The sequence below is a fragment of the Phaethon aethereus genome, assembly GCF_964289735.1.
Source record: "Phaethon aethereus genome assembly, chromosome: 11".
Lineage (NCBI taxonomy): Eukaryota > Metazoa > Chordata > Aves > Phaethontiformes > Phaethontidae > Phaethon > Phaethon aethereus.
This window is the reverse complement of record NC_138587.1, coordinates 5,730,880-5,757,118: the sequence shown is the minus strand read 5'-3', so window position 1 is coordinate 5,757,118 and position 26,239 is coordinate 5,730,880. Positions and strand designations below refer to the sequence as shown.

General features: G+C 44.9%; 1 protein-coding gene across 1 annotated transcript in view; it reads right to left on the bottom strand.

The window, feature by feature from the left end:
• Positions 1 to 26,239, bottom strand: part of FOXP1 (forkhead box P1) — a gene marked incomplete at its 5' end in the record, with an annotated part of 164,421 nt that overhangs the window by 8,583 nt on the left and 129,599 nt on the right. The window contains 7 exons of the mRNA XM_082004482.1: positions 2,280 to 2,349; positions 4,462 to 4,583; positions 9,248 to 9,349; positions 9,991 to 10,070; positions 10,177 to 10,378; positions 19,007 to 19,090; positions 25,071 to 25,158. Of these exons, the coding sequence (XP_081860608.1) occupies positions 2,280 to 2,349; positions 4,462 to 4,583; positions 9,248 to 9,349; positions 9,991 to 10,070; positions 10,177 to 10,378; positions 19,007 to 19,090; positions 25,071 to 25,158 (748 nt within the window). The remainder of the gene's footprint in view (positions 1 to 2,279; positions 2,350 to 4,461; positions 4,584 to 9,247; positions 9,350 to 9,990; positions 10,071 to 10,176; positions 10,379 to 19,006; positions 19,091 to 25,070; positions 25,159 to 26,239) is intronic.

The following is a 26,239-nucleotide window of genomic DNA, read 5'->3' as shown; positions in this document are numbered from 1 at the left end:
GGTTGACCTCTCCGTGTGCAGCCCTATGTGTCACACGTGATTACAAAAGCTATTCTAATGGGGAGGATTATTTTTATCTTCTTGATTCAACAACCGGCAAACTCATTGTGATTAGGGGATGCAAAGAACGGTTCACATTTCCTGCACTTGGCAAAATAATGACTCGAGTTCTTCACCCACAGCGATAACTTGTAATTGCAGTAAAGCAATTTACTGGGGGAGAGGTGGGACACGAGGAGCGTCTGCTATAAAGATAATAACAGGGGAGGGGGGGTGTTTTGGGAGCCCCCGGCGACCCGCTGGGAGAAGAGCGCGCTGGCGAGAGCTGGAGTCCCGCACCTCTCGCTCACGGAGCGGGGAGAGAGCTGCCGCTTCGCCCTGGCCGCGAGGGAACGCAGGCGCGGGAGACGTCAGAGGGGTCGGGGTGAAGGGGAAGGGCGGCTCTGCCACCCCACAGGGGCAGAAAGGCGCAGCCAGCCGTGCCGGCGGCACGCAGCACGCCGTGCCGGCCCCCGGCCCGCGGCGAGGCGGCCGCTGCGCTCACGGGGATGTGCCAAGAGCCGCTCTTCGCCGGTGCCTGCAAAAGCCAGGGGACGCTGCTCGTTAATGATTAATTAGCCTGAAGGTAGGCACCGGCAGGTAAAGCCGTCCCGTGTCCTAGGAAGGTTATAGCCCGAGCGGGGCCCAGCTGCACCTGAACACCCATGCAGCACCCGAGCACCCGCTGGGGTTTTGCCTCCAAAATCCGATGGCGGGGAGAGGAGCGAGGAACCTGCCGGTGTGTTTTCAGCCTAAGCGAGGACCTGTCTGCGTGCAACAAATATTGTTCACCCCCGTTCATTAGAGGGGCCACAGCAGCAGCAAATCCGGCCCCGGCTCTTCTCTCCGCCAACTCAGCTCACGCGACGCTACGGGGAAAAGTGGGAAACGGGAGCAGTTTGGAGGTTACCACAAAAGACAAGAATGGATGGAGATGACGACAACGACACGTGTTTCAGAAATAAAACACGAACAGTTCTGTATGATAAGCATATTAATTGAAATTAGTCACATAGTTAACAATGTGAAGAAATGCAGGATCATTTCATTTTTGCCTTTCAGCCTCATGAATGTAAAATGTGCTTGTAATCTTAATACTATTCAAGAGACAAAGCGGTCTTTAAAAATCACACTTCACAAGACTCAAGGGAAAATAAGTTACTAATGAATGGTATTTACAGTTGCTTCATTTACACATGCTTTCCTTTGCTTTTCACAAGTTACTGCATAAACTCAAATAATTACAAGAAATGCCGAACATCGCTTTTCTCCTAATAATCTGTTTCTTGGTTCTGAGACGAGAAGTCTGCTAAACCTTCCAGCAAACGCAGCGGCCCAAGCAAATATCCATGGCCGTCAGTGAACTTCCCGAGAAGTGACCCTCAGAAAACCACCGGGGTGCAACCACGCACAGCGTTGCCTCCCGGATTAATTCACACTGTATGGAACTGGCTTGAGCCCCCCCCAAACACCCCCGCCCCAAATTCAGGGCGTGGTAATGCATTCGTACCTGTGGTTCCTACAGCAAACACTGACTTCACCTGGGGTTTTTGAGATCGACTCAGGATTTTGTAGAGAGGGGAAAAAAACCTGCCAACCTGATATACAGCACGTGAAAAAGGGCTGGAGATGCGCGCACTTTTAGGCTGCAAGTTATTAATTGCGCGCCGACACTTTGCCTATGTCCACACTGTGAAAAACCAGAACTTTTGCCTTACAGTTACAGCACAGTTTAAACCAATACAAACCATCTTTTTTTTTTTTTTCTATAGGAATTGCAACGTTTATTTTTTACCAACAGTATGCAAAAATAGCCCTTAAAAGAAAAGGGGGAAAAATGATCTGCTTTCTCTTTAAACCCACGAACAATAGAAGGTCACGTGCCGCAGTATCCTATCATTCAGCACATTAATAGCTGTGCTAGAGTAATTACACTTGTGGTATTTTTGCCTCAAGTGAAATTCTGAAATAAGAGGATGGAAATTATGATACTGCTGATAAATATTAATAAGTGAACTTTTAATTTTTTTGCCACAATATTCAAAATGCTAAGCATCTAGCTAATGCTGAAGCAGCCTGATATGTGTTTGCCTCCAGGGACTATGATGCTTTATGCACTTAAGAAAAAAGTTTAACGGAATTAAAATTTAATATCTAATTAGAGCAAGGCTAATATATTTTGAAATGAGTGGGGAAGACACACGCCTCTGTTGCATATTTGCTACAGTCATTAATCTTACCTGTAAAGCAGCATTGAGAGGTGTGCAGTAGGTGTGGCTGGTCTGTATGTTTTTAATAAGAGAAGGGTTACTGCATAAGAAAAACATAAAAAGGAGAGTTAAATGCAACCAACTTCTGTGTGAGTCTTTCAAGCATGTAATGCTTCCTCCCACACCAGAAAACTAGAGCTGAGACTGTTTTTCCACACAAGTTCTCTTTCGTTTCTCTTTTTCTTTTTCTTTTCTTTTTTTTTTTAATTTAAAGGAAATATCTGAGGTTTAGGCTATGGTTATCATAGTTGCCTTTACTAAATAAGAAACATCATTATCTCTCGCCTTCACCTCGCCATGTGTTCTACTACCCTGTGTTAGTAGCACATCTTGGCATCTCTGCTCATTTTAGTCGTGCTCAGGAGAAATTCTCCAATATTCACCGTGTCTGGGAGCCAGTTACCATGTAAAGGTCCATCATGAGGAGGCTGTGATGAAAAGCATCACGGGACATTTTAAGTATTACTTCATGCAAATTGTTCTCCAAGTCGCTGGCAGCGGAGCCCCTCGCGGTGGAGCGGAGGGACCACGACGAGGGAGGATTCGAGCCAGGTTATTTCCTGCCAGGCAGACGGGGAGCGCGGGGGTGCGGGACTGCCTATGCCACCACCCCGGACAGTCTGGGCTTGTGGGCACGGAGGCAAGTACCGCTGCACCGCAGCGGAGCGGTACGGACCCCGCAGAACAACACGCTGCCCTAAAGGCAGTTTTAATAAAAAAAAAAATTCTGGTGTGCTATTTTGGACTCTTACTTTAGTCGTCTTAAGTCTACATAAGGGGCCGGATTTGAGGAAAGTGAATGCCAAGCATATCTGCTTTCTCTGTAGCGGGCACCTAAATATCACTGGTTCCGCCAGAGGGAAAAAAAGAATAAAAAAATCATTGAATACAAACTAGATAAAAAGCGTCAATGCAAAAAATCACCAATTTATTGCTTGCTGGGCTTTTTTTTTTTTTTTTAAAACCTGGGAGTAAGTCACGGTGGGAAGAGTCTTAACTGAGCCCCTCCCACAAGGACCAGCAAGGATCAGTTGTCCTGGAGAGATGGCCTTCACGTAAAGGTCAAAGAAAATTGCTTTGGGAACCCCAGGAATATTTGTGCACGGTTGTTGTAGACACAGGACGGCCTGTTGATTGTAATCTTTGCAGCTGGTCTCACTGCACTTTCCAATTTTTTAAAGTCAGTTCAGCGTTTCTGTCTATATTATAAACACCTTACACTGTTTCTGATTAAGAGTTGCAAAACAAGGCATACAACGAAAGCAAAGGAAGATATCAGAATTAAAACTTATCTGAAGCCTTTTCTGGCATATATCTGTCTTCCTGACAGGTCTACAGCAGCGTATCTGCACTAGCGTGGATAATTATTTTAGCCTACATTGCACTATAAACAAATGCTATAACAAACATGTCAAAGTAGAGTTATTACATTTGGATTATCAGAGTAGGACACACAAAATACACGTAACAATCAAAAATTTAGTTTCTTTAGCAGCAAAGGTGATGTCACTATTTTGTGAAATGCAAGTCTACATGAGATGGGTAAATCATGCAAAGCAAAGCAACAGCAGAAAAAAAAAATTAAAGCAAGTAAAAGCTCTTACTGTGCAACAAGCTCGCCAAAGTTTTCATCAGGGCAGTATTTTCGAGGACGGCCTCGTTGAATATGACGGCCACGTTTAAACTCTTCATCATCAACAGTCCAAAAGGACCCAAACTCATCCTCTACTCTGATAAAGCACTTATGCAGTGAGAGGTTGGTGCGAATGGCACCCTGGGACAAGAGCAGCAGCAAAGGAGATGAAGTGGAAACAAAGGGACACGGGATCGGGGACAGAACAGACATCAAATACAGGGAAAAGGAAAAAGAAAATAAAATGCAATAAGCATAAGCAAATGGTTTGTGAGGGTTAATATGCATTGCCACCTAAAAGCTACTAGCATGTGATGCAACAAACACCAAGCAAGCAGGGTCAGGGTACTGGTGGGCATACAAACAGTAGTGATGAGATGTTTGTCTTGGTTTCCCTTAACTGAAACAATGCAAAACCACCTGTGGTTGGTCTAACACCAGCTAGCAGCCAAAAGCCTCTACGTTAAACTGTAAGCATGATCCAAGCTAGGCTAAGAAGTTCAAACATGGTGGACATACCCACTGATCTTTTGTGGCCTTCGTTTTTGGAACTCTAGTTCATCCACTGTCCATACTGCCCCTTTAACGTTTTCTACTCGCACAAAACACTTGTGAAGACTAAGATTATGACGCACTGCATTCTGCAGCAAGTATAAAAGAGAAAACATTCAAAAACTTTCTATGAGAAAATGCTCATCATTGTCCAAGAACAGCAGCACAGTCAGCTTGACAGTCCTCATTTTGCAATGTTAAGCCCCTTTCCCTCCCCGCACCCGCTTGCTTTCCCCGGCTCTTTACATCTTATTTTGCAAAGACAAAATAAATATGAAAGCTCAAACCCAAGATTAAAAATTCAAGTTATTCTTATCAATTATGCCCAGTGTGAATGAGAACAGCCATCACTTTAAGCATGCACGTTGCATAATACAGCACATTTCATACAGAACACGAGAGGAACATTGCTTAGACATTTTCAAAACAAATATATATGCTCTGCAAAGAGAAACTTCTCCTCTCCTGGAAAACAAAGCCGTTAGAAAGAACAGAAAGGATTTCATGTAAGTACAGACGGCTCAGTTTAGCGGAGAGGCACCGGAGCTGGTGTCACTGCGGTTTCCCACAGCTGGGCTAATGCGAATCAGGTGCTGAACCTCCTTCCGCACCCACGGCATGGACTGGGGGCTCGGGGGCTCGGCAGCACCCCACCGGCCGGCACGGCACCGACTCCTGCCTCCACGGCTTGCTCTTATATGGAAGTTGGCTCCTATTTCTGGCAGACTACTGCACTGACTGATCTGAGCCTCTGCCAAGTGAAAACATGAGGAGGGCTCTCCGAAACAAAGTGATAATATCCCCACAGCTCATCACCCCGAGGGACCCACACTCAGGGCATCTGATGCTCAGATGTCCTCTCCGCAGCTCAGCGCCAGCGAAGGATGAGCCCAGCCAACCCCTCCGACACGCTCGGACCTTTGCCGAAGCCGTAATGAGACACCGCGCGATGTCACGGCAAGCTGTCGGCTCTTCCGCCCCTGCTCCTTCTGAAACGGTGCCGAGCGCCTCGTTATTCCTCAGATGGAATGCCGTGCTTCTTCCCCCTTTTAGGAGTTTTCTGAGCAAACACCCTACTACAAAGCCACTCGAATTTGTACAGGGAGTTTGTCCCCAGCGCTGCTGAAAGGGGCTTGGTAAACAGGGAAAACAGAGGAAGCCATTTGCTGAAAATATGCAGGCGAACCAACTCCATCCATCATCACTGGCACCATTGATTTAGTCAATCTGGTTGACTCGTTAGCAGGCACAATGCCAGCCAAACACATGGCCTGGGTCTAGGCAACCAAGAGACTACAATTTTTTTTCCTTCCGTTGTCGTTGTCGTCTTTTTTTTTTTTTTTTTTTAATGAACATCGGGTCTGGATGGTGAAAGGGAGCTCTAATCATGAATGTCTAAATCACTGCGCAAACAAAGGGTACGCACGGTGCATTTGTCATGTAAATTAAGAGGCAGCGGTGTGTGTGCCTGGGAGGGGAAGGCTGAGAGTCTTTTGCTACTTTTCCACCTCTCTGCGATCGCTAGCACGGTCCCCACACCCTGTCCCCCGTACGGGGGAAGATTCAGGCCCTGAACTGCCTTTGCTCGCAGGTGCTCGAGCGCGAACGCGTCTCCTCTGGCTGCAGGTGCCCAGTCCCGGCTCTGCGGCAGAGTCCGGGCACTTCGGCTTTTCCACGCTCATCTGCTTGTGAACTGCTGGAAAAACAAACCTTGAATATGCTTTTCTTCTCAGCAAGGCAGAAATCTAGCAGAAAACCAACCTGTCCATCAGCGCTGCTTCTTTCTGCCCTTACTTTCTTCTGCTTTTATTTTTTAATGACTTCTTTTGTGCCTTCCCACCTCTCCCAGATTTCACTAGTTTTTAAATTTTTGGCAAAATCCCTGATTTTGAGGTGGAGGAAAAAACATGCAAATGCCCCACACCTTACAGCCTAAAATCTGCTAGCTCAGCAACTGCTGGTGGGTGCTGCACTAGCGCAACCTGACACAGGGCTGCCGGCCCACATCTGGGTAACTCAGGCAGTTTCCTGTGAAAATGGGAACACTGTCAAGTCTGGAGCAAAATGTAAGAATAATAACGTTATTTCCCCCAGTGAAAGTTGATCTTGTAGTTCATACAGCAGTTGATCAAATGCACACAGCAAAGTTCAGCGATGTGAGTCCTCGGAGTTTGTAAACAGTCTCTAAATACAGGGTTGAGCAGAAATATTTGTGTTCTTCTTTAAATAAATTGAACGACGGAGAAATACTTCACGATCTGTTCTTGTTCTCTGGAAGTCAATGCGCGATTTGATGGTTAAGGCTGCTGGATGGGGCTCTTGCTGAGACAGACAAGTTGAATATTTGCAAGATGTCCATGAAGTGTTGCAGTCGCTTTCTGTTTTCCACGTGATCACTTATTTAAGGGATTCATGGAAGAAGACTTCTTGTTTTGTTTCCCCTGCCTCTGGATACTTGCTATCTAAGTTTTATTTGAACAATACCCCAACGTTTCGGAGCCACACCTGCAGCCTGTGCCTCATGGCTGCGACTCAGTGCCAGCAAATTACTCCAAAAAACAAAAGCAAACAGACATTGCCTCTGACCTGTCAGAACCAGTTCACAGTGCTCCCCCAGCAATCAGCTTAACAGAAAAATTAGGAGCTATTATTGTAAGATTATATATTTACCATGTTAAAAATATTTGTATGCAAGCCACTTTTGCAGAAAAATTACCCTGAACATGCCTGAATGTAGTAAATGAAAGGGTTTGTTATTTTAATAACCGCTCAGGCTCTGCTGTACTGCATTTTGGGAGAGAGGTTCATTTTTTAAAGGTCTTTATTCCTGCACTCTTCTGTGTTTTTGCAAGAGGGCTCAGGGAAGCTCATCCACACCGCACCCTGACCCTAAACTTGGGGAACACTGACTCAAACACCCCCCAAGCGTTAGCTGAAGGTGAGCGCAAATCAGCACGTATATATTCAAATTGTTCTGATTCTGCAGTTAGCCCCTTGTGCTTGTTCTGCGCCCCGTGGGCTTCCCGTCATGCCAATGCAGAGCTGCATTTCATCCCTGCTGTTCCTGAAGGCTGGCATAAATCTGAGCACTCTTCAGCACAAAAACCGGCATTACCTTCAAGCGGCCGCCAATTTTGCTAGTGCTGATGGAACTTAGGGTGAAGCTTTTCTTCCCAGGTAGGTGAAGCAGGACCTGGACACCTGCACAAGGTCAAGGTGTCCAGGAGGGGTCTCCGAATGGCACCTGCCTCCCCGGGACACACCTCGCTCTGCTGCAAGCCCGCGGGTCTGCAGCTCAGCCCCTCCGCGCCTCCGCTGCAGAAGCACGCTGTAAGTGCACGTGGCTTCTGCGGCTGCGTTCTACGTGACGCTCAAAGCTAATTCCTCAAACTAGCCTCACAGGAGATACGGCCAGGGCTGCCTGCTGCCTTCTTCCATGCCCCGCTCCGCTTCCCTTCCCCTTGCTGCTGGTATTAAATGGGATTTTTACTTCAGCACCCACACCTGCAGCTGCCGAAAAGTCCTACTGGAACCACTCCAGCAGCAGAAGACAGGCAGGTCTAAAAGGATCCTGAATCAGGGAAAGTTAATTTCCTTTCTGGATAGTAAGGAAGCTGCAAAGTGAAACATTGCTCATGTTTTCCAACTGCAGGGAAGAATCAAAGCAGCAATCACAGAGACTTTTCCTGAACCTAAGAGCTTCTGGACCGAGGTTGAAAATGCACAAAATTGTGCTGGGATCTGAATTAAAAGCAAAACAGGCTACTAAAAACCAGGTTAACTTCCAAGGACCATTTTTAGCTCCATCCTCTGTGAAGGAACTAATCCTAAATGCAGGCTGAGACAGGAAAAACAGAAAGAGCTGATGAAACAGCATGTATGGGACATACTCATCCTACCTAGTCATGTGAAGTTGGTCGAGAGCAACAGAGCTGTCCAGATTAAGAGAGGCTCAAAGTACCAGGGCTGCAATTTTCACAGCAATACAAGATCCTGTTATCTGATTCATTAAGTTGTAATTGCACTAGCTTCAGAAGCCACTGTGGTTATTATAATGCTACATATAAGGGAAGGAGTGGTCCCCCAAAATATAAAATAAAATCAACTCCCTGGACCTCTTACCTAACACTATGTGAGATAGTTACGGTAGGAAATTAAAGTGCCAAATATCAAGTTTATTTCTGGTAAACACGTTTCTTATTGTGAAGCTTCCTTCTTGCATATTATGTTCAATAAGCTTCTGCTGTGTGATTGAAAAAAAAAAAAAGACGAAGTTTATAACGGATCTGTACATGTAGTTAAGAGTCAACTGATTGAGGAAAGAAATCCACTGATCTATAGATCCTAGCAAAAAAGGTGGGTTTTGTGATTACAGTCTGCATAACTAAAAAGACAAACAGTATGTCTTCTATTGACACAGTAACTTCACCTCTTTTCATTTTTTTTTTTCCTAATACGTTCCAGCTGAAGGGCTTGAGTTTCACTGCTAGCAGCAACCACACAGAGGAACTCGTGGCATAATCACAGAACATAAAAGCCAATAATGGAGATTCAATTAGTGGTTTTCAAAGGCAGAAGAATTTTTCTGCCAAATATCAAATTGTTCCTGCAGATAAGGCACCCAGTGTGTGTCAAAACTGCCGATCTAAATTTTCATGTCCACATGTCGTTATAATTTGTTATGTCATCAGCAACGTCTATTCTGTACATGTCAGATATCGAAGACAAGAGGGACAGGCGGGCTAAGGCTTACCTTCCACGTCGCCGCGTTGCGTCTGAAGTAAGCAAACATTCGCGTGAACCAGTTGTAGATTTCATTTAGTGTTAGCTGTTTTTCTGGAGATTCGAGGATGGCCTTGTGAAGCAAAGTGATTGCTAGATCAGATACGAGCACACCAGTACAAAATACACTCACAGTTTTACTTTACCAGATACAAAAAGGGAAGAAAGGAAGAAAGGAAGAAAGGAGAGATTTGGAGCAAAAAATCCAAAGGAGGGTTTTCACAATATGAACTAAGATTAATGGCTGTATTTAACAGTTCAATGGCAAAATTCAAAATGGAATTATCTAATTGTTTTGAGTTTTTATTTCTGTTTCCTTACAGAAATATTAATTTATTAGTCATTCATAAAGCAGAATCAAAGAGAAATGCAAAACATTTCACTAGCTGATTAAAGCTCAGTAATTATTTAGAGCTCAGATTAATTCTAGGGATCAGAGATTACTGTAGCTTGTGATAATTGACTTGCCATCTTTAAACAGGCTCATTTTCACTGTTGTGTGAAATGAATTTCCTAATAATCACATCGTATTGTAATACTTAATCAAAAGCAATTATGTTATATATTGCAGTTCTAAAAACCCTTATAGTAAAGGTTTGAGCATTTGAGCACGCTTACATACCAAAGGTTTGAAAATCTATTTAATCCAGAGTGTGCACATATAGGGAGATTTTTTTTTTCCTAATCTAAATGTGCGTGTTCGGCTCAGCTTACCTGTCTAATTAAAGATGCATACGTGAATGGTGGTCTAACTTCTGCGTTCTTATAAAATTCTTGGTTCTGGGCAATATCTGCTAAATAAGAGCAGTTGTTCTGTTATCATCACAGCCTGCCGCTGCCGCGCTGCGGGCAACAGCCAGCTGCCCGACCAAAGGGGCTGCGCCACCAGAACCCCTTTACCTGAAGAAATGGGGACGTTGTATTTATCCGAGTACCGCCTCCGTATGGGTCCGACGTTGTGCATGCTCGTGGTAGTGATGACCGACGGTCCCTGCGTGACGGGAGTGATGGGCGCAGTCGGGGTGGTGGGAGTATGAGGTAAGCTCTGCGGAGACGCCTCGGATGCAGTCTTGGAAAGCGTGACGCTCGATACCAGATTCAGCTGCGGAAGGAAGGAGGAGGATTTCGTTACAAACGGTCCTTCTGGCTAATTAAGGGCTGCAGAGAAAATTCTCGATAACGGCGTCTTCCTCAGTTCGAAGCAGACAGGAGAGCCCAAGCTTCCTTCGGCACAAAGTGCTGTAGTAACTCTCCATTAGGAACCAGTAAAGGGCAATAAATACCTACATTTCTGAGAGATTTAAAAAGAGAATAATGTAGCCTGCTGCCAGAACTACAAATTGCGAATTTTTATCTAAAACTTAAAACAAGATCTCACACAGTACATAATCATTTTAATATTTTATTTTAGTTCCATTGTTTCACAATCTAAACCCCGCACGTCTCTTATTTCCACGCTATCATTATGCACGGCTCCTAATCAATCTTCTTGGATATTTCATTGCAGGCATCAGGCTTAAAAGAAAAGGCGAGACTTTCCTAGGGATGTACTAGGAAGAAACGCATTCTTTCTCTTCAGCATTTGGGCTGTGTGTCGCCGTCCCACCCCCCCATTCATCCATTTTAAAAGCAAAGCCCAGAGTAGGTTAACACTGGAATAATTTAATTAATCACACTGCATGAAATACTGCAAGCATTCAGCCCAGCAGCAGTGGCACCACTCTTCCTTTTATTTTTTTCTCCCAGGACGGGAGGCATCAGCGTTACCTGCGCGAAGCCCAGCCCCGGACAAACGGCAGCGTGCCACAGCAGGCTGTAAAACACGACTGCCTCTGGGACTGCGTACGAAACCCAGCCCCGGCTCAGGCGTTTTTGATACACAACCCTATTTATACAACCAGCATCCACATTCCTCCCCGACCCTTTCTTTTTGCCCTACAACACCCTTTGAAAGACGATGCTCCGTCTCAATAGGTCACTCCCGCTGAAGTATTTGAAACAAACAACCCGATCTCCTAACTACGACATCAGAAACGACGACGGAGAAAGGGGCTCTTTGACTACTTCCACATTTCCTTCCCTTAGGCGGTTTTGCGAATAGTATTGGTGAAATCCTGACCCCACTGAAGTCGGTAGCAAAATTCCTACTGAATTTAACAGGGCCAGAATTTTACAACTTTTGTTCGTGATTAAAATTCCTTTTTGCTGGACATGAAACCTTTACAGATGAAGGCACGGCACACTACTCAGATATGCCCCCAAACATCTCATGTTTATCCATAAGGCACTGTATTAATTCTCCTCCTGTGAAAGTAACCAGATAAGAAAACTCCTATTAGCATCCCTCGTACGAGCTAACAGCCACAAGTAACATCTCTTTCTAAAAACAACGCGATTCATCCAAAGCAAAGGTAGGGGGAAATAAAGGGCTCCAACGTGACGGAACGATACCGACACAAAAAGCCTGTCGCCCACAGAAAGGGCGCAGCGGAGGGACAGATAAATTGTGATTGCTTTTCCCTCCCGGCGGCGAGACGGAGCAAGCCGGGGGATGCTCCGGCCGCTGGAGCGCCGCTCCAAGGGAAGGATGCGGCGAGCAGCAGCCCTGCAGACACCCGCGCTTCTGTGCAGGCGATTACAAACGACGCCTCGCCTTCCGACGGCAAATATTTAACGCTTCGTGGCGAAGCCGGAGAGCGCGAACCCAGCGAGGGATCGCGAAAGGCGGTGAAATACGGGTAGCCGTTTCCCCGGGAGTCCCGCGCCAGCGTGAACCGCTACGTGCGAGCGCGCCTGTTCGAACCCCGGCGGCGCCGGGCACGGCCGCTGCGTGCCGCTGCCGAGAGCCCCGTCCGCTTGTTGACTGGCGTGATTTAAGGACACTGATTAGGGACACGTATATAGTAATGTCTCCCTGTTATCCATCTATCCATCTATTACATACGATAAAAGGACCAGTGACGATAATAATAGTCCAACTGACAGGTCTCACCATGAAATTAAATCTACTGTATTTTATCTCAGTTTCTAAATGGACATTTTAACAGTCCAATAACCGCGAGCAAATCCGCATCAATTTTAAGTGCCCGTCTCCAGCGCGGGCTCGGCAGCCGGGCCCTCCTGTCGGAAAGATCGCTGCTCCTGCTTCATCATTACGGCTCCAACTACTCCACTTCAAAAGCGTCCCCTTCCTTTTTTAGCGCGTAAAAACTTAACATTTAGCCTGTTTCTACTAGGAAACTGCGCGAAAGGCCCCGCAAAGGTCAGCGTTCCCCGCTTCAAGAATTTGAATGGAGTTAAATTTCTTTAGGCTTTTCAGCGTAGGTAGCAACTAGGAATAAACGCAGACGAGGACGAGCAAAGGGGGGGGCTTTAACAGGCTTGACAAATGACACTGCGATTCACACCCACTGCTGGGCTGCCACTAATAAGCTACAGAGGAAGCAGCCAATCTCAGCTAATTACCAGATAAAATTGTATTGTAAGGACTCTAATTAGGAGATGCTTATGGAGGTGATCTAATGATTAAACGCTGCATCCGAGTGACCCCACCATCAATGTGCAGTGGTGCAAGATGTCACCGGAATATTTTGTAGAAACAGTAATTTTATTTCAAGGAGGGGAGGCAGTAATATTTGTAATAATGGCTATGAGGTAAACTAATTAAAAGACAGTTCCTAAAGGAAGACTGTGGCTTTGAGCAGCTGTGGCCGTTCCAAAACAAAGTGCCAAATCTCAACAGAGGAGCTGCAGTCAAGTGGAAAATTTCTGCCTGACCTCTGCTCTCGCTATTAATTTGCAGGAAAACTAATGACACATATACATATTCCCACAAAATTGTTCTAATTGCTAATTTGCCAAAGGAGCCCAGTTTCCAAATTAAACATGACTGCAGTCTGCGAGGAAAGAGAGAACAAAAAGCTGGAACGCAGCGAGTCTGCTGCGTTTCACCTCCGACGACCATTTGCGAGCCTGAACCAACAAGTTAATGAAACACGACCTTGTCGATCGCTAGCAAAGTTTTTCCTTTTTCCGTGTTTTATTTGATGACACTCTGCTCTTCCAGCCGGGCTCTGATCCCTGCTGGTGCCGCTACCAAAACACAAGCTAGGGCGAGGGAGGAGAGGGCTGCGCTCCCTCCGCAGACCTTCGCTGCCGCCTTCTCTGTGGCATCTACGGTGCAGAGGCCGAAAAATCAGTCGTGAATTAGAGCAGAATAACAAATTATGAATGGTGTTGGTTTTGTTGCCATCTTGAATTATTAATCTGAATGGTAAACTATTAAATCTTAATATTGGCGTCAATTAGAAACGCGAAAGCGCCCGTGGATGATTGCGCAGGGCAGAGATCAGGGAGGGACCGGGCTGGGAGGGTTTCTTTTCCTGATGGAAACTTGACACGGTTTCTCCCTGTTTGCATTTTCTATTTAAAAACAGGTTACTATGATTAGAAAAATTGTTTGCGCTGGTCATTTCGTACACAGCCCGTTTCCCACATACTGTAATTTTTTGGATGAGGTATCGCTGCTGTCAGAGGGGAGGGAGCCTAAGTCAGAGTTAGCACTTCAATGAGCAAGAACTCTTGCCCTGCAGTAAGGCACGATGCGGGGCACCCTCCAAGTCCACCGGAGCGTACAGCCCTTGCACCAAAGCGGTAAATGTTTTTGTATGTTTGTACTGGGCATGGGGGGAGAGAGGATTTCCTCTAGCCTTAAAAAAAAAAAAACAAACCCAACAAAAAACGCAAAACCAAACCAAACAAAGAAAAAAACAAAACAAAAAGAAACAAGAAGGAAAAAGAAAAACAACAGAAAAACCACCAAACCCCGCAAGTTTTAGGTCCTAAGATTCTGCGAATTCAGTCACTGAACCTTGTTGGGTGTTTCAGTATTGGTTTTTTTGAGAACAGTTCCTCATCCTGTTTTAACTTAATCATAAATGCCGTAATTGGTTCAGTGTTCAATATCCTGCTTAGGATTTTATTATTAACCTTCCCTTTCAAGAAATAGTCATGTCTTCCTATTAAAGGTGAAGACCGAGTCATTTTCTTTTTTTTTTTTCTTCGGATATAAACAAGGCAGCGAGGTAACCCTCTCCTTCACCCCATAAAACAGATTTCCATTAAGTGGCTCTCCCATTAAAGGCTCAGTCTGATTTCTTTTTGTGTAAACATTTTACATGACAATAGCGGCTGCGTCAAAAAAGCCCCCGCAACTCTTTTAAAAGAAAAAAAATAGATATATTTCCAAGTGTCACGCTGGGGCCATACGCACTGCTGCAGGGCAGCGGCTCCTCTGCGACGGATGCTGCCGCTCTGGTCCCAGCCGGGGCCGGGGGTTTATCTGGACCAAGTTCCTGGGAGTGAAATGCTCTGGAGCAGAGACTCCTTTTCTTGACGCCAAGGGTGGGAGAGAAAGCCAACGCTGGGCCCAAACCTTCGTTAACTGCTGCGCCTGCCTCTCCCGTTTCAGCCCGGACACACCAGTGTTCTAGATGCAGAGCCTGGCAGCAGCGCTCACTTAGCAGGTGTTGTTATTGGCAGGAACACTAAGGAAACCGAAGCTGAGGAGTGAGACTTAATGAAAACCAGTATATAAAAACAGCTTTTGTTGTGCTTGAGAATCTCTCTTTATTGCTGCGTATCGTTATTTTTTCGAACTATAAAGTACACAGCAGCTAAAATGCTCAGTCATTACCTCAACAGTTAAAAGACTATTTTTTTTTTAATGCTTTGTTATTACAGTTGCTAAAAACAGTATTTCAAAACAATCGTAACTGCTATGGTTAGGCTAAAAAAATACATTAAAGAAGGGATATCTAACAGTGCGTTTTATTTAAAGTGCCAAAAGGTTCTTTGAAAGTTTTTTGTCTATTTTTAAAAGATGGCTATAGCACCTAGTTTGCAGAATTACTTGTTGGTTGATGGCTTTTTCCTTTTCCTTCCCTTCCTATGAACTTCGACGTTAGTTAATCCCCCAAAAGAAAGCACATTTCCATTTCAACCTATTATGCTGATCACTAACACCAATGAAAATAGCATGTAAGGGAAGGCATCTTAATAGCAAAACCAGAACGATAATTCCTGAGAAATCATTGTTCTTTGGTGCTGCGGGTTTTGTTCTTTTCTTACCTTGAAACAAATTCACCTCACAAAAACGCGTCCGAGCGCACTCCTTCACAGACAGCTTTGTTCTCACTTTACTCAGGCCCTTTAGTCTCCCCAAAACCACACCTGTAGCAGCACCAGAACAACTCTGTGCGTTCCAAGCGTTGTGAGACACCTCCGCTTTTCTTTCAAAGCGCTGCACCGCTGGACATCCGAATCGTACAGCGGGACGTTTCTGAAGAAGGCGCTTAGCCCTGCCCCAGCTCCTGACGTGCTCTCCCTCCCAGCCGCCCCCCCGGCTGCCCCGCAGCACCCCGGCAGCAGCGAAGAGCGCGCCCGACATCGGCGGCCACCTCCCCGCGTACGCGCCCGCCCGCCGCCAGCTTGGGCCACCCCCACTACGCTACACGAGAACGCGCTTAAACCTCACCGGCTTTAACAGGACTAAAGAGCCTCACCGAACAGATGCCGCGGCGGACCGGCGTAGCGAAATGCGCGGGCCGCTCCACCGCCCGTCCCAAGGTCAAAATTACTGCAAGGAGCTAAAGCCACCCGAAGGTGGGGGTGTGATGGATGGACATGGCTAGACTGGACAAGCAACCCTTCCCAGAAGCCGGGCGGGTTTTGAATTGATGCATAACCACCAAGAAACCGGCTGTGGTCCAACTGGTCCAAAACCAGCCGCTCAACTCCTGCCTGAAGCCCAAAAGGCAAAGATGGTACCAACGGTCAGCGTGGATGACAAATGGCACGCGGTTAACACAGACGCTCGGTCACCAATTTTACCTGCCGGTAACAAAATAGTTTAAAAACAAGCATTAAGATCCTTCAAGCAGAATAAAAACATTTCCTCAGTCATGAAAAGGCTGTAATTTTAAATCCCAATTCACTGCTATGCTTGGATTCGCAGCCGCTCTTCCCTTTAAAATCACCAATGTACCGTAATATATTAATTCTAACATACACCTTGCATTAGTTATGTTGGCAAAAAAAAAAATTAATTACTGGATGTAAAGAATACTTTGCACTGCAATAATGGTCATCAGATCTTTTTACCAAAGTCCTATCCCACTGAGTTAAAAGGACTAGGGTCTAGCACAGTCTGTGCGATGCCTGTGTATTTTTTTCACTAGGAGAGCACAATTTATGCAAAAGACTATACTTCTACATTTTATAATTAATTTTCAAATGCTTCACCTATACATATTTTAATAATTTCTGATTTATCAGATGGTATCTATAATAAATTTTTCTATATTTCAATAAATGAAAAGAAGGCAGTTTCAATCCAACAACAGAGTGCCACACAATATAGGCCTGTCAGGCACCAATTTTTACTTCTAACATGTAAGTTAAAGGATAAGGAATTTATAATGCTGCCTGTGAACGAAACCACTTTTCATACACAAATGTGATCTTTTTTTTTCCAAAGGGTAATACAACAGTACATTTACATAAACTAATCCAAACAATCTATGTATTTGACAATGGCAAACCTCACACAGACTGCCTATTGTTGGTTTACATCTTGGAGTTCTTTATGTTGGCTTGTAACACTGCTCTCGCTGTCAAAGGTTTGACTTGGACTCTAAATAAATGGTTATAGAAGTGCTGTGCAGCGATATTGGACTTCTTTGCAAAAGAAAACCTGCTGTGTATGAATTCAAAAGCTATTAATTTTTCAGTCAAAAATATTCATGCCTATTTCTTTTAATAAAGAAACACTGTGCTGAGCAACTGAGAGATAATGTTGACTAGTGGTACAGAATTTTCAATAGAGCAGTTAAAAATAAATTTAGTAGGAGGTCCCCAACAAAGCTATAATTTTACAGAATGTAAAACATTTTTAATACTAATCAAGACAGCCCTCTTCCCCCTGCGTTCACTTTTTTTCCCCCCCTTTTTTCCCACTGCTTTTCCCTGTTTATTAGCTGTTAACACTAATCTTCATGGCGACACCGCCTGGTATCTCCGTAGCCTACAACACCCGCGAAAGCTTCCTGCCCTCCGCGGCTGAGCATCGATCACGAGCTGCCTTGCCAAACGCTGCTCACCTTCTTATGATTTCCTCCCTTTAGTTTTAATCCTTCCTCCTGAGGGGCACCGCTGTTATGAAAGACCTCAAGGCAGAGTGCTTTGAGACTCCCAGATTATTCCGCTGTTTTAATTTTTAATCCAGTAAGAGCTATAGAAACCAAACCTCCTCCCCATTCTGTTGGGTCTACATACTTTGCCAACAATGCGCTGAAGCATTTGCATTCAGGTCGAGATGGATGCGAGGAACTAGAAGAATGCTATTTTTATAGACACTGTAAGTATTTTCTACTCTAGAGGGCTGGTATCCACTGGATCGAGCAATTTTCAGTGTCTCAACAGCTTAAATGGAAGGGTTTATACCTACCACTCAACTCTCTCCAAGAAGGCACCGAAATTTCCCGCTGACTTTGACATCTGCTCCAGTGTTGCTGAATAGCCTACAATTTTCTGTCTAGTAGCCTCCCTATGCACTTCTGCAGCCATTTATTTCCAACTACATGGAAACTGAGAAATCCTTTTCTAGTAAAAATGGGTGCTGCGCGAAGTGTTTAATGATTTTATGTTCTCTATCTCTGTAATGTGTTCTGTTTCAGACATTAATTTTGTCTACCAACTGCATCTTGGCAGGCTACCATATTTGCTGGGTTAATAGTCTGACTCCTTTTTATTTCTATCACCATAAATCACACATATATGGGTGTGTGTTTGCTTTATTTATAGAAAAAAAAATCAGTCAAAACAGATAAACCAATACTTTGTCATTATGCTGCATCATTGCATATTGATTAAAATTGCTAGTACTAACTATAGATTGTCAACGCTCAATTAATTTTCACACAATGACTCAAAGCAAAATCAAATAAAGCCAGTGTACCTTTAAATCTTACAAATCTTAAAATCAAGAAGCAAAGCACTCTCTCCATTTTGAATAATCGTTGGAAGCTCTGAGGAACATTTTCAGCATTAAGAGGTTGAGAGAAAACAACAGCTGAAGAAGAGTCATTTTGGTCAGGGAATGAGATGGTGGATTTGCCCGGGTTTGGGGGTACCCAGGGGTTGCCTTGGGCTGCTAAGCCACTTGCTTCCCCCACACTCCCTTTTGTAAAGGGCAATCTGGGGCAGAGAAGGCTTCCCTTCTCTGTTTCAACAGTGTAAAACCTGATACTGGGTAACCGTGACTATCATCAAAACATGCAGCTAGAGTCTCTTCTACCGTAAATGTCTGTCAGACAGGGAGAAAGCAAAATAAATATACTAAATCTAATTTAATTACATCTCCTTCCTAACACTTCCTAAGATTTCATGCAAGTCGGACTGATGCAAAGCGACTTGCAGGCTAGTACGCGAGGCCAGAAAAAGGCCGAATGCATCGGCTTTTAAGCAAAACTTCTTTCAAATGCCCTGAAGAGAGGGGGACGATGAAACGCGGGTGCGGGTGGCATTGCCTCCTGCAAAGCAGCGCTTCGCATCTCCTCACCAAGGCGGGCTCCGGAGCGGGCCACGCTTCGCGTCACGCGCTCCGGTGGGGAACAGGAAAGAGAGGTTTATCGTGAGGTTTTGTTTGTGCTCGGCACAGTTCGGTACTTACGGGCTGAGGGGTGGCTTTTGGTTCAGTTGACTTCACATGCAGGTGTGTCATCATGGCTTGCAGGCGCTCTTTATCTTTTGCAAGCTGAAAGGGAGGAAAAAAATATCCTCTGTTACTCATACGAATAAAACCCAGCCTCTGCTTATTCCTAATTAAGCAGCTGGCACCGAGGCATGAGACACAAGAGTTTTATTGCTGAGTAGTTTGGAAATTGTATATGGTCTATTCATGAGGTAAAGCCAACGCGCGGTGCTGGGTGTCACTATTTCCCAAAGCAAAATGCATTAGCCCTCGAGTGAGAAGAGCTAGACCTGCCGGCACCAAGAGCTTCACTCTAGCCCTGACAGCTAAAAGACAACAGTGAATCATGTTTATTAACCAGCCCCGCGCCGGCTCAGGAGGCGCAGCAGAAAGCAAGCGAGGCAGCGGCTCCGAGATGCGTTTGCCTCCTCTCAGACCAGAAAACGAGCAGCACAAGCGGACCGTGGCTTTTACGTCAGGTACAGGCTTTGCGGCACGTGCAGCGAGCGCAGAGGCAGTGGTGGTTAAACCACACGAGGCACCTCCGCGGGGCACGGCGGGCGGCCTCGGCTCTAGAAAGCCCCTTGCTTTTACTTGAGAAGGTGGCACAGCCCCTCGGCAGGTCGCCCCGGGCAGCCTGCTGGGACCCCGAGCAGGGGCACCCTGAGCACGGGGCAGGAGCAGCGGGGCGAGTTGCCAGCATCCCTTCGGCATCCGCCTGAGGGCGGTGGGGTGGGACAGGCTAAGAGCACCAGGAACCGCGCCAGAGCACTCATCTCAGGGCACCCAACGCCACGGGAACGATGTCACATCACGCCCAAGAGTGGGGCAAAGCGCCTGCTCTGGAGGTCTCCTGCATTTTTGGTTGAGATCTGCACCAGGCCGCAGCTGGTGCCTTGGGATCACACCGTATGCATCCTTGGCCAGGATGGCTTCCCAACGTGTTTAGAAGGCACTGGCCAGACACTAAATCTCATTATTTTTGGAAACAAGAAATTTTTTGTATCTGCGAACAGGACTTTTTCCAGCTGCTCTTCAAATATAATACAGTGGAAAGATACTAAGAAATAATACTAATGAAAAGGGGGTGTTATTAAGCTACATGCCCAACATAAAGGCTCCTGTTTCCAGCAGAACTTGGACCAGGTTCTTACAAATGACAATTTTTGCAGAGCTGAGTTTTTGCTTTAGACAAGCCAGATTCCTGGTGCCAAGAGAACAGTGCTCACGTTCCAGCAAAACTTTAAACAACCTGCCCACCGTATCACCGTCATCTGTTTGTAGCAGTAAAGTTGGGCTAAGTGTATATAAAAGGAGACTTGGTCATAAATCCCCATTCATAACCCTACAGTCAAGGTTGTCTTGCTCTTCGCAAAGCGAGGGGTTTCTGACTGTGCCAGAAAGGCGTCATGATGGGATAAAACTTGGCACATGGGTTTCCACGACGGGAATTAAATAAAGGAAAAAATGGTGTCACCACTGTGTGCTCTGGAAGTGCAAAAGCAAAATCACTGGGCTTTTCAGACGGCTGCTCTTTTCTTGGTCAAAACCCTCAATGGCAAGAGACAAAACCTGACACCTACAGCAGATCTCCTGCGATCTCATCACCAGATCTGCGCCGGACTTCACAGAAGAGCTGAAGGGCAGCAACGGGCTCTTATCGTAGCGCTGCAGCAGAAACTTCTCCCTCTGAGAGTCCTCTGAGGACCTCTTCAGAGAAAGGAGAGGTCTCACCCCTCCGCCGCCGTGCTTCACACAAAACAAATTAAAACCCAGAAATAGCTCAGCGCAGCTCTGTTGTGCAATGGCTCATTCGTAGCAGTCGCTGGGCACACAGGCTGCTTGGCGGGGTCATCTGTGCATTAAATTCTGGTCTGCAGGCTACTGCAGAAGAACAACATCTTCTAGCCAAAATAAATAAAAGGCAGGCACCTGAAAGCTTCCTGCCTGCACCAGCGCGGCGGCAGGAGGGAAAGGCAGCCGGGCAGCACGGGGCACACCCTGCAGCGCTTCCTCCGGGCCCCCTCGGCGAAACGGAGCGGTGCACCTCCCTCCGAACGGCCGGGGTCCGTGTTTGTAGTGTTTTCACTCATCATCTTAGCAATGCTTTTAACGCCGTTTCTGGTGGATGGAGGTTATTAAAGATCCTCTCGACATTTCAGGCAGACACACGCTAGCATTTTGTCATAGTCTAGGAATTCAAACACTCACCCAGTTAGGCAGGAGTTTAAATTATGAAAAATAGAGGTCTCTCAGTTTCAAAGCACTGAAGAGAAGTAAAAAAATCTTAAGAATTTCTTTAAACTGTTTTTCCCTTAGGTCAGGAAGCAGTAGCGATATAAAACCAGAATGTCATTAGTAGCCCCTCCGGTCAGTGGGGTCATACAAAAGAAGCCATGAGGGCTTGCTTGGCCACCGATGGGAGCAAATTCTCACTGGTGGCACTCACTGGAGTGCAGATGGTCCAGAAATGGGGATTGTTAGTAGACATGCAGGAAAATGCTCTTGATCGACTCACAGTGTTCTTGGGCAGGGACTGTTCTGCCATGTATGAAAGGATCTGCTCTGAGCAGAGGGTCTGAGGACTGTAATACAGTCTGTTGCCTCATTCTTTTTTTCTACATCCATTTAGAAAGCCCTGCATGGTGGGAGTTTCCAGATGGCCACCCAGTTCTTCATGGTAAGCCTGATTTTGTGAGGTCTCCCTCTCCTCGGTGGGGTACAACCATGATGTAGGTGCCTAACTGTGGTTCAACAAAAAACACACCCAGAGCAAGGTACATGCTTTGCAAACTTGGACACCAAGACACATGTCTGGCCCTGGAGAGATTAAATCCTAAAACTACAAAGGTAGGGAAAGCAGGAGAGCGAAGGCACAGAAAGCCCAGGCCAGAAGGGGCTCAAGGTGAGGGGGCAGCATGGGAGTCTGGTGACGAAGGAGCAAGAGAGGAAAAGGCGTTAGGCACAGATGATGGAGAAATTCCGCAGTAGGAAAAACAGAGAGAAAATAATGGCAAGGAGCAGGAACATGAAGATGGAAGCCCAGTGAGGGCATTCAACAGGAGCAACATGGCCACATCAACAGGAAGGGGAGACCATTTCAGCAGCAGGATTTTGGACAGACAAGGACAAAGGAGAAGGACACCAGTCATGGGCTATGCAAGAGACAACCAAGACGCAGTCTCTTCCCTCCTGTCACGTGCCTACTTAGGCTGTGCACTAGAAAGGTTTAGGATCCACTTTTCAAGAGTGTCAATGGATGCTTTACGAAAACAGGACCAAGCAGTGTTTTCACTACACTGAAAACGGCCAGCTAGCTTCATGTTCTCCCATTAAGAGATACTTTTTTTAAAGTTCCCATAACTTTGTTGCTGTCCCGAAATGTTTTTCCACTCAAAGGTGGTGCTGCAAAATGGATGTCCTATTCCAGCTAAGGTCTAGCTAAGGATAGGGATATGTTCCTGTGTTTGTGTTTTACTCAGCAGCCCAATTCTCACTATTTATAATGGCAACAAATGATCATGTCAAGATGGTTTAAACAAAGTGAAACATGAGAAGATCTCTACCTTGTCTGTGATATTTTAAGTATGTTTGTCAGGGAAATGCTGAGACCAAAGCTTCGAGATACTTCTGCAAAGGGGCATTTGCAATCAAACACAAAACAGATCTGACCTGTTTTTTTCAAAAAGTTCATTTAAAAATTACTTTCTTTAAAAGACATTACACTTATCTCTGTCTATGACACTGATAAAACTGTTGTGCGTAAAATAAGTAAGAGCATAAAGAAAAAAAAGAAAGGCTTGCGTTTGGGTCCGTCGCACTCAAAACCTGAAAGGCATCCCTCACATGGAATGAATTTGTTGAATTCTACCCGTCTTGACGGGGCTGTACATGCATGAAATAGTGTGGCATTTAGATCTCGGCATGGCGTTGGACTCTGAACAGCATGTGATACTTCATAGCTCCACTGGAAGGCAAAGCTTCTCGTCAGAGCTGAGCACTGTGGGGCAAGTGGGAAAGGCTATGGGTCCCTCTTCTATCTAGCTCACAAAACTCAAAGTCGGCCACAGGGCTTGCTGTCACCACTCGGCTGGTAACTGCTCCCTCGCGGGAGCATCAGGTCAATGGTCTTGGTCCAACTGCTCCTGCTACAGCACGCTGGGCGCTGCAGACCACGTCACTGAAAACCCTGCTGCTGCGCCAGACTTCTGTTTTATTACGGTTCTGCGCAAAAACAGGTCACAGCCAGACGAACTAGGTACTGGAGGACAAATTCTCGTCCATATTTAGGCAGATTTTTTTTAAAAAGTATCAGAGGACTGATGCACAGGACGAAAGGGGAGGGAGAAGAGGGGAGTTACCGGTACATCCCAGAAGCAGGACCACGCTCCTCCTCCACCTGTCCTCGCTGGCCAATGCATAGATGGTCTCACTCTTAACAACATCCCTGTCTAAATTAAGTCTCCAGCTCATCCTATCTACTGTGCTAGTATGATTGTTAAAAACGAATCCAGAACTTTCAGGCCCTCACACCTCTTCGAAATCACGTTCTTGTCTAGAGGACCTTATGCTGCCTTCCCATGCAATGCCTCTAAGCTAAGAGTTGTTTCCCCGGCACTAAACGGGTGTGAAGCTGTAACTATTAGTCACTTACAACAATTGGTAGAATGCACCGCTGAGAAATCTTTCACAAATATTGTCAAGGGCTTATGGAGAGGTGGTAACCAGGTACCATCGCTGTCCTGTCCAACCCTTAACACAGGGCATCCTCCTGTAGTGCCAGACACAGCCATTCCCAGCGACTGCAGAAGAGGATTAATGCTTTTCAAGCTGACTGTAACTGAAGAATCTAGATTTATCTTCAGCCTGAATATTACTGCATCTTGGTAAAAGATTCTCTCATATCTCAGTTTACCAGGAAGACTGCAGATTTTTTTTTTCCCCCTCTAATTCCCAAGAAAGTTGTTGAAATAACAGACCATTTCTCATAACATTTTCTGCAAGAGTCTGGTATTTTCTGACGGGTAGTTTGATTTTCATAAAACTTGTATTAAAATAGTTTATATTGCTTCAGCTAATAGCGAAAGAGTGTCATGACCAGCGTGTTCCTGAAAGTAAAATATAGGAAATATCTATGAAAGAAAAAGGGTAATTTGTAAGATAAGAAGATAAAAGGCATTTTTTTAAATGCTTATCTTGAAAAGTAACAACAAGAAGTTTAAGTGTGTTTTTGCAGATTTTTCTCTCCAACTATTTGAAGCTATAAATGACTTAACTCAGTAAAATTCCAAATGTAATTATCTTCTGTACTTAGCCCAAGGCTTTCCATATATCTCTACACTGCTGTCTTGCATACAAAATAGGTTTTTCAATAGCTGGTAACTATATAATGTACAACATTGTTTTAATTTCCCCTTCTTCGCTAACCTCTAGCCTACACACAGACACACTGGCAAAGCTGCCCAGCCAGAGCAGCGAGGTGCAGGGAGACAGAAAGGACTCAAAAGCATTTGGAAAGGCAGGTACACAAACAGCTCACACCTTTGCATCGCGTTCAGTATATTCCAATCGACCCCCTTTTGGCACTTAAAAAAATTATTTGCTACAAATGGCAAAAAATAATAGTAATAATAGTAATACATGGAGAGTATTAGTATATGAGAGACCACCAAACAAGCCAGGTCATGCAGCGTTTTCAAATAAACATCAACCATTTTCCCCGTGTATCAACAACTCTAAACGAAGGGGACCATATTCTGCTCGCCCCCCTCCGCCCCCCCGGGGGAGTATAAAAAGCATTAGATACATACTGATGGATTTCCAATCAGTCAGCCTGTTTAAGTTTCCTATTTCTTTTCAAGTTACGGTTTAGAAAAGAGGAAATGAAGCTGCAGTTTCTTTTGACCGTTTTTAAAACTACTACAAGAAGGTTTTGAAAGCTGGTTTTCAATCAGAGGGGGAAAAGCAGAACTCATTTTTTTATTGCTGTCGAGAATTGGATTTGATTAATACTGAGGTAATATTAAAATAAATTTTATTTTACCTGTAGCTCTAACTGCTGTACAACCTGCATTTGTACTCTACATTGGGCTGTACTTCTATCATCCAGCGCATGCTCACTGTTGAGATGTCTGTAACAATACACAGAAAATCATTAAGTGAAATGGATAAACAAAAAGGAAAAAGTAGTTACCAGGATGAATAAGCAATCTGAATGTTATCCAGCAGATCTTTATCAGTATCTGAGATTTTTAAGATAATTTAGATTTTTTTTTTTTCCTCTGTCCTGCTTTGGCTTGTGTATCTTCCCATCACTCATTGTATCTTAAGCACATTTTTTCAGAAAAATGCTCATTTGTGTAGAAGAGAAATTTTGCAGAACAGTTGTTTTTCCTCTATTAGCTAAATGAAAGCGAGATCAAGAAATTATAGTACAATAATTTCATATATATTTTCATATTACTTGACTATAAGATGCTGGATATATCTAAATGGACACATGCAATACATGAGTAATTAAATCCCATAGAACCTTCATGTTTACGTGATTAAAAATAAAACAAAATACGTGATTGTGTAAAGAACAAAAAAGCCACATAAAATCTGGGGTATAAGTATGTGCAAAATAGGTACCAATAAAAGAGAGAAAAATACGGACAGTTACTGTAAAACAAATCTTCTTCATCCAAAAGAAACAAAAAGTCATCCAGAACACCAGAACAGCTGGAATTCAAGGTTTATTGTAGCACGTGTTCTGAAAAACTTCCCCCATGCAAATGTTAAAATCAACAAAAAAAACCCAAAGCCTTGAAAATAAAACTGCTCTAAGGCTCAGGCTAAAGCTATGTTTTGGGGCTAGTGCCTTCATAGAAGTGGAAAAAAAACCCCCACCAAAACAAACCCCAAATATCGTTCTCCCATCTACGCTTATTTTACCTTGATTTCAAGATCTTTGGCATACGATGGGCTAAATTTAACTCCACCGACTCCCGTGATGGACAACACAGAACAATTTGGCCTACACATCCTCCCGTGCTGGCTAACCACTGATCTTCAGTGTACGGTATTTAGTATTTTGTGGAGTAACTTTCTCACCTGCTAACAAGAAATTAGTTTTTTTGTTTTTTTTTTTTAACCGTGGCAAACAGAGAAGCTCTGGTGCTGACCGCTGTAGCAACTCAGGCGCCCACCGCCCACACCGCGTCCCCCCGC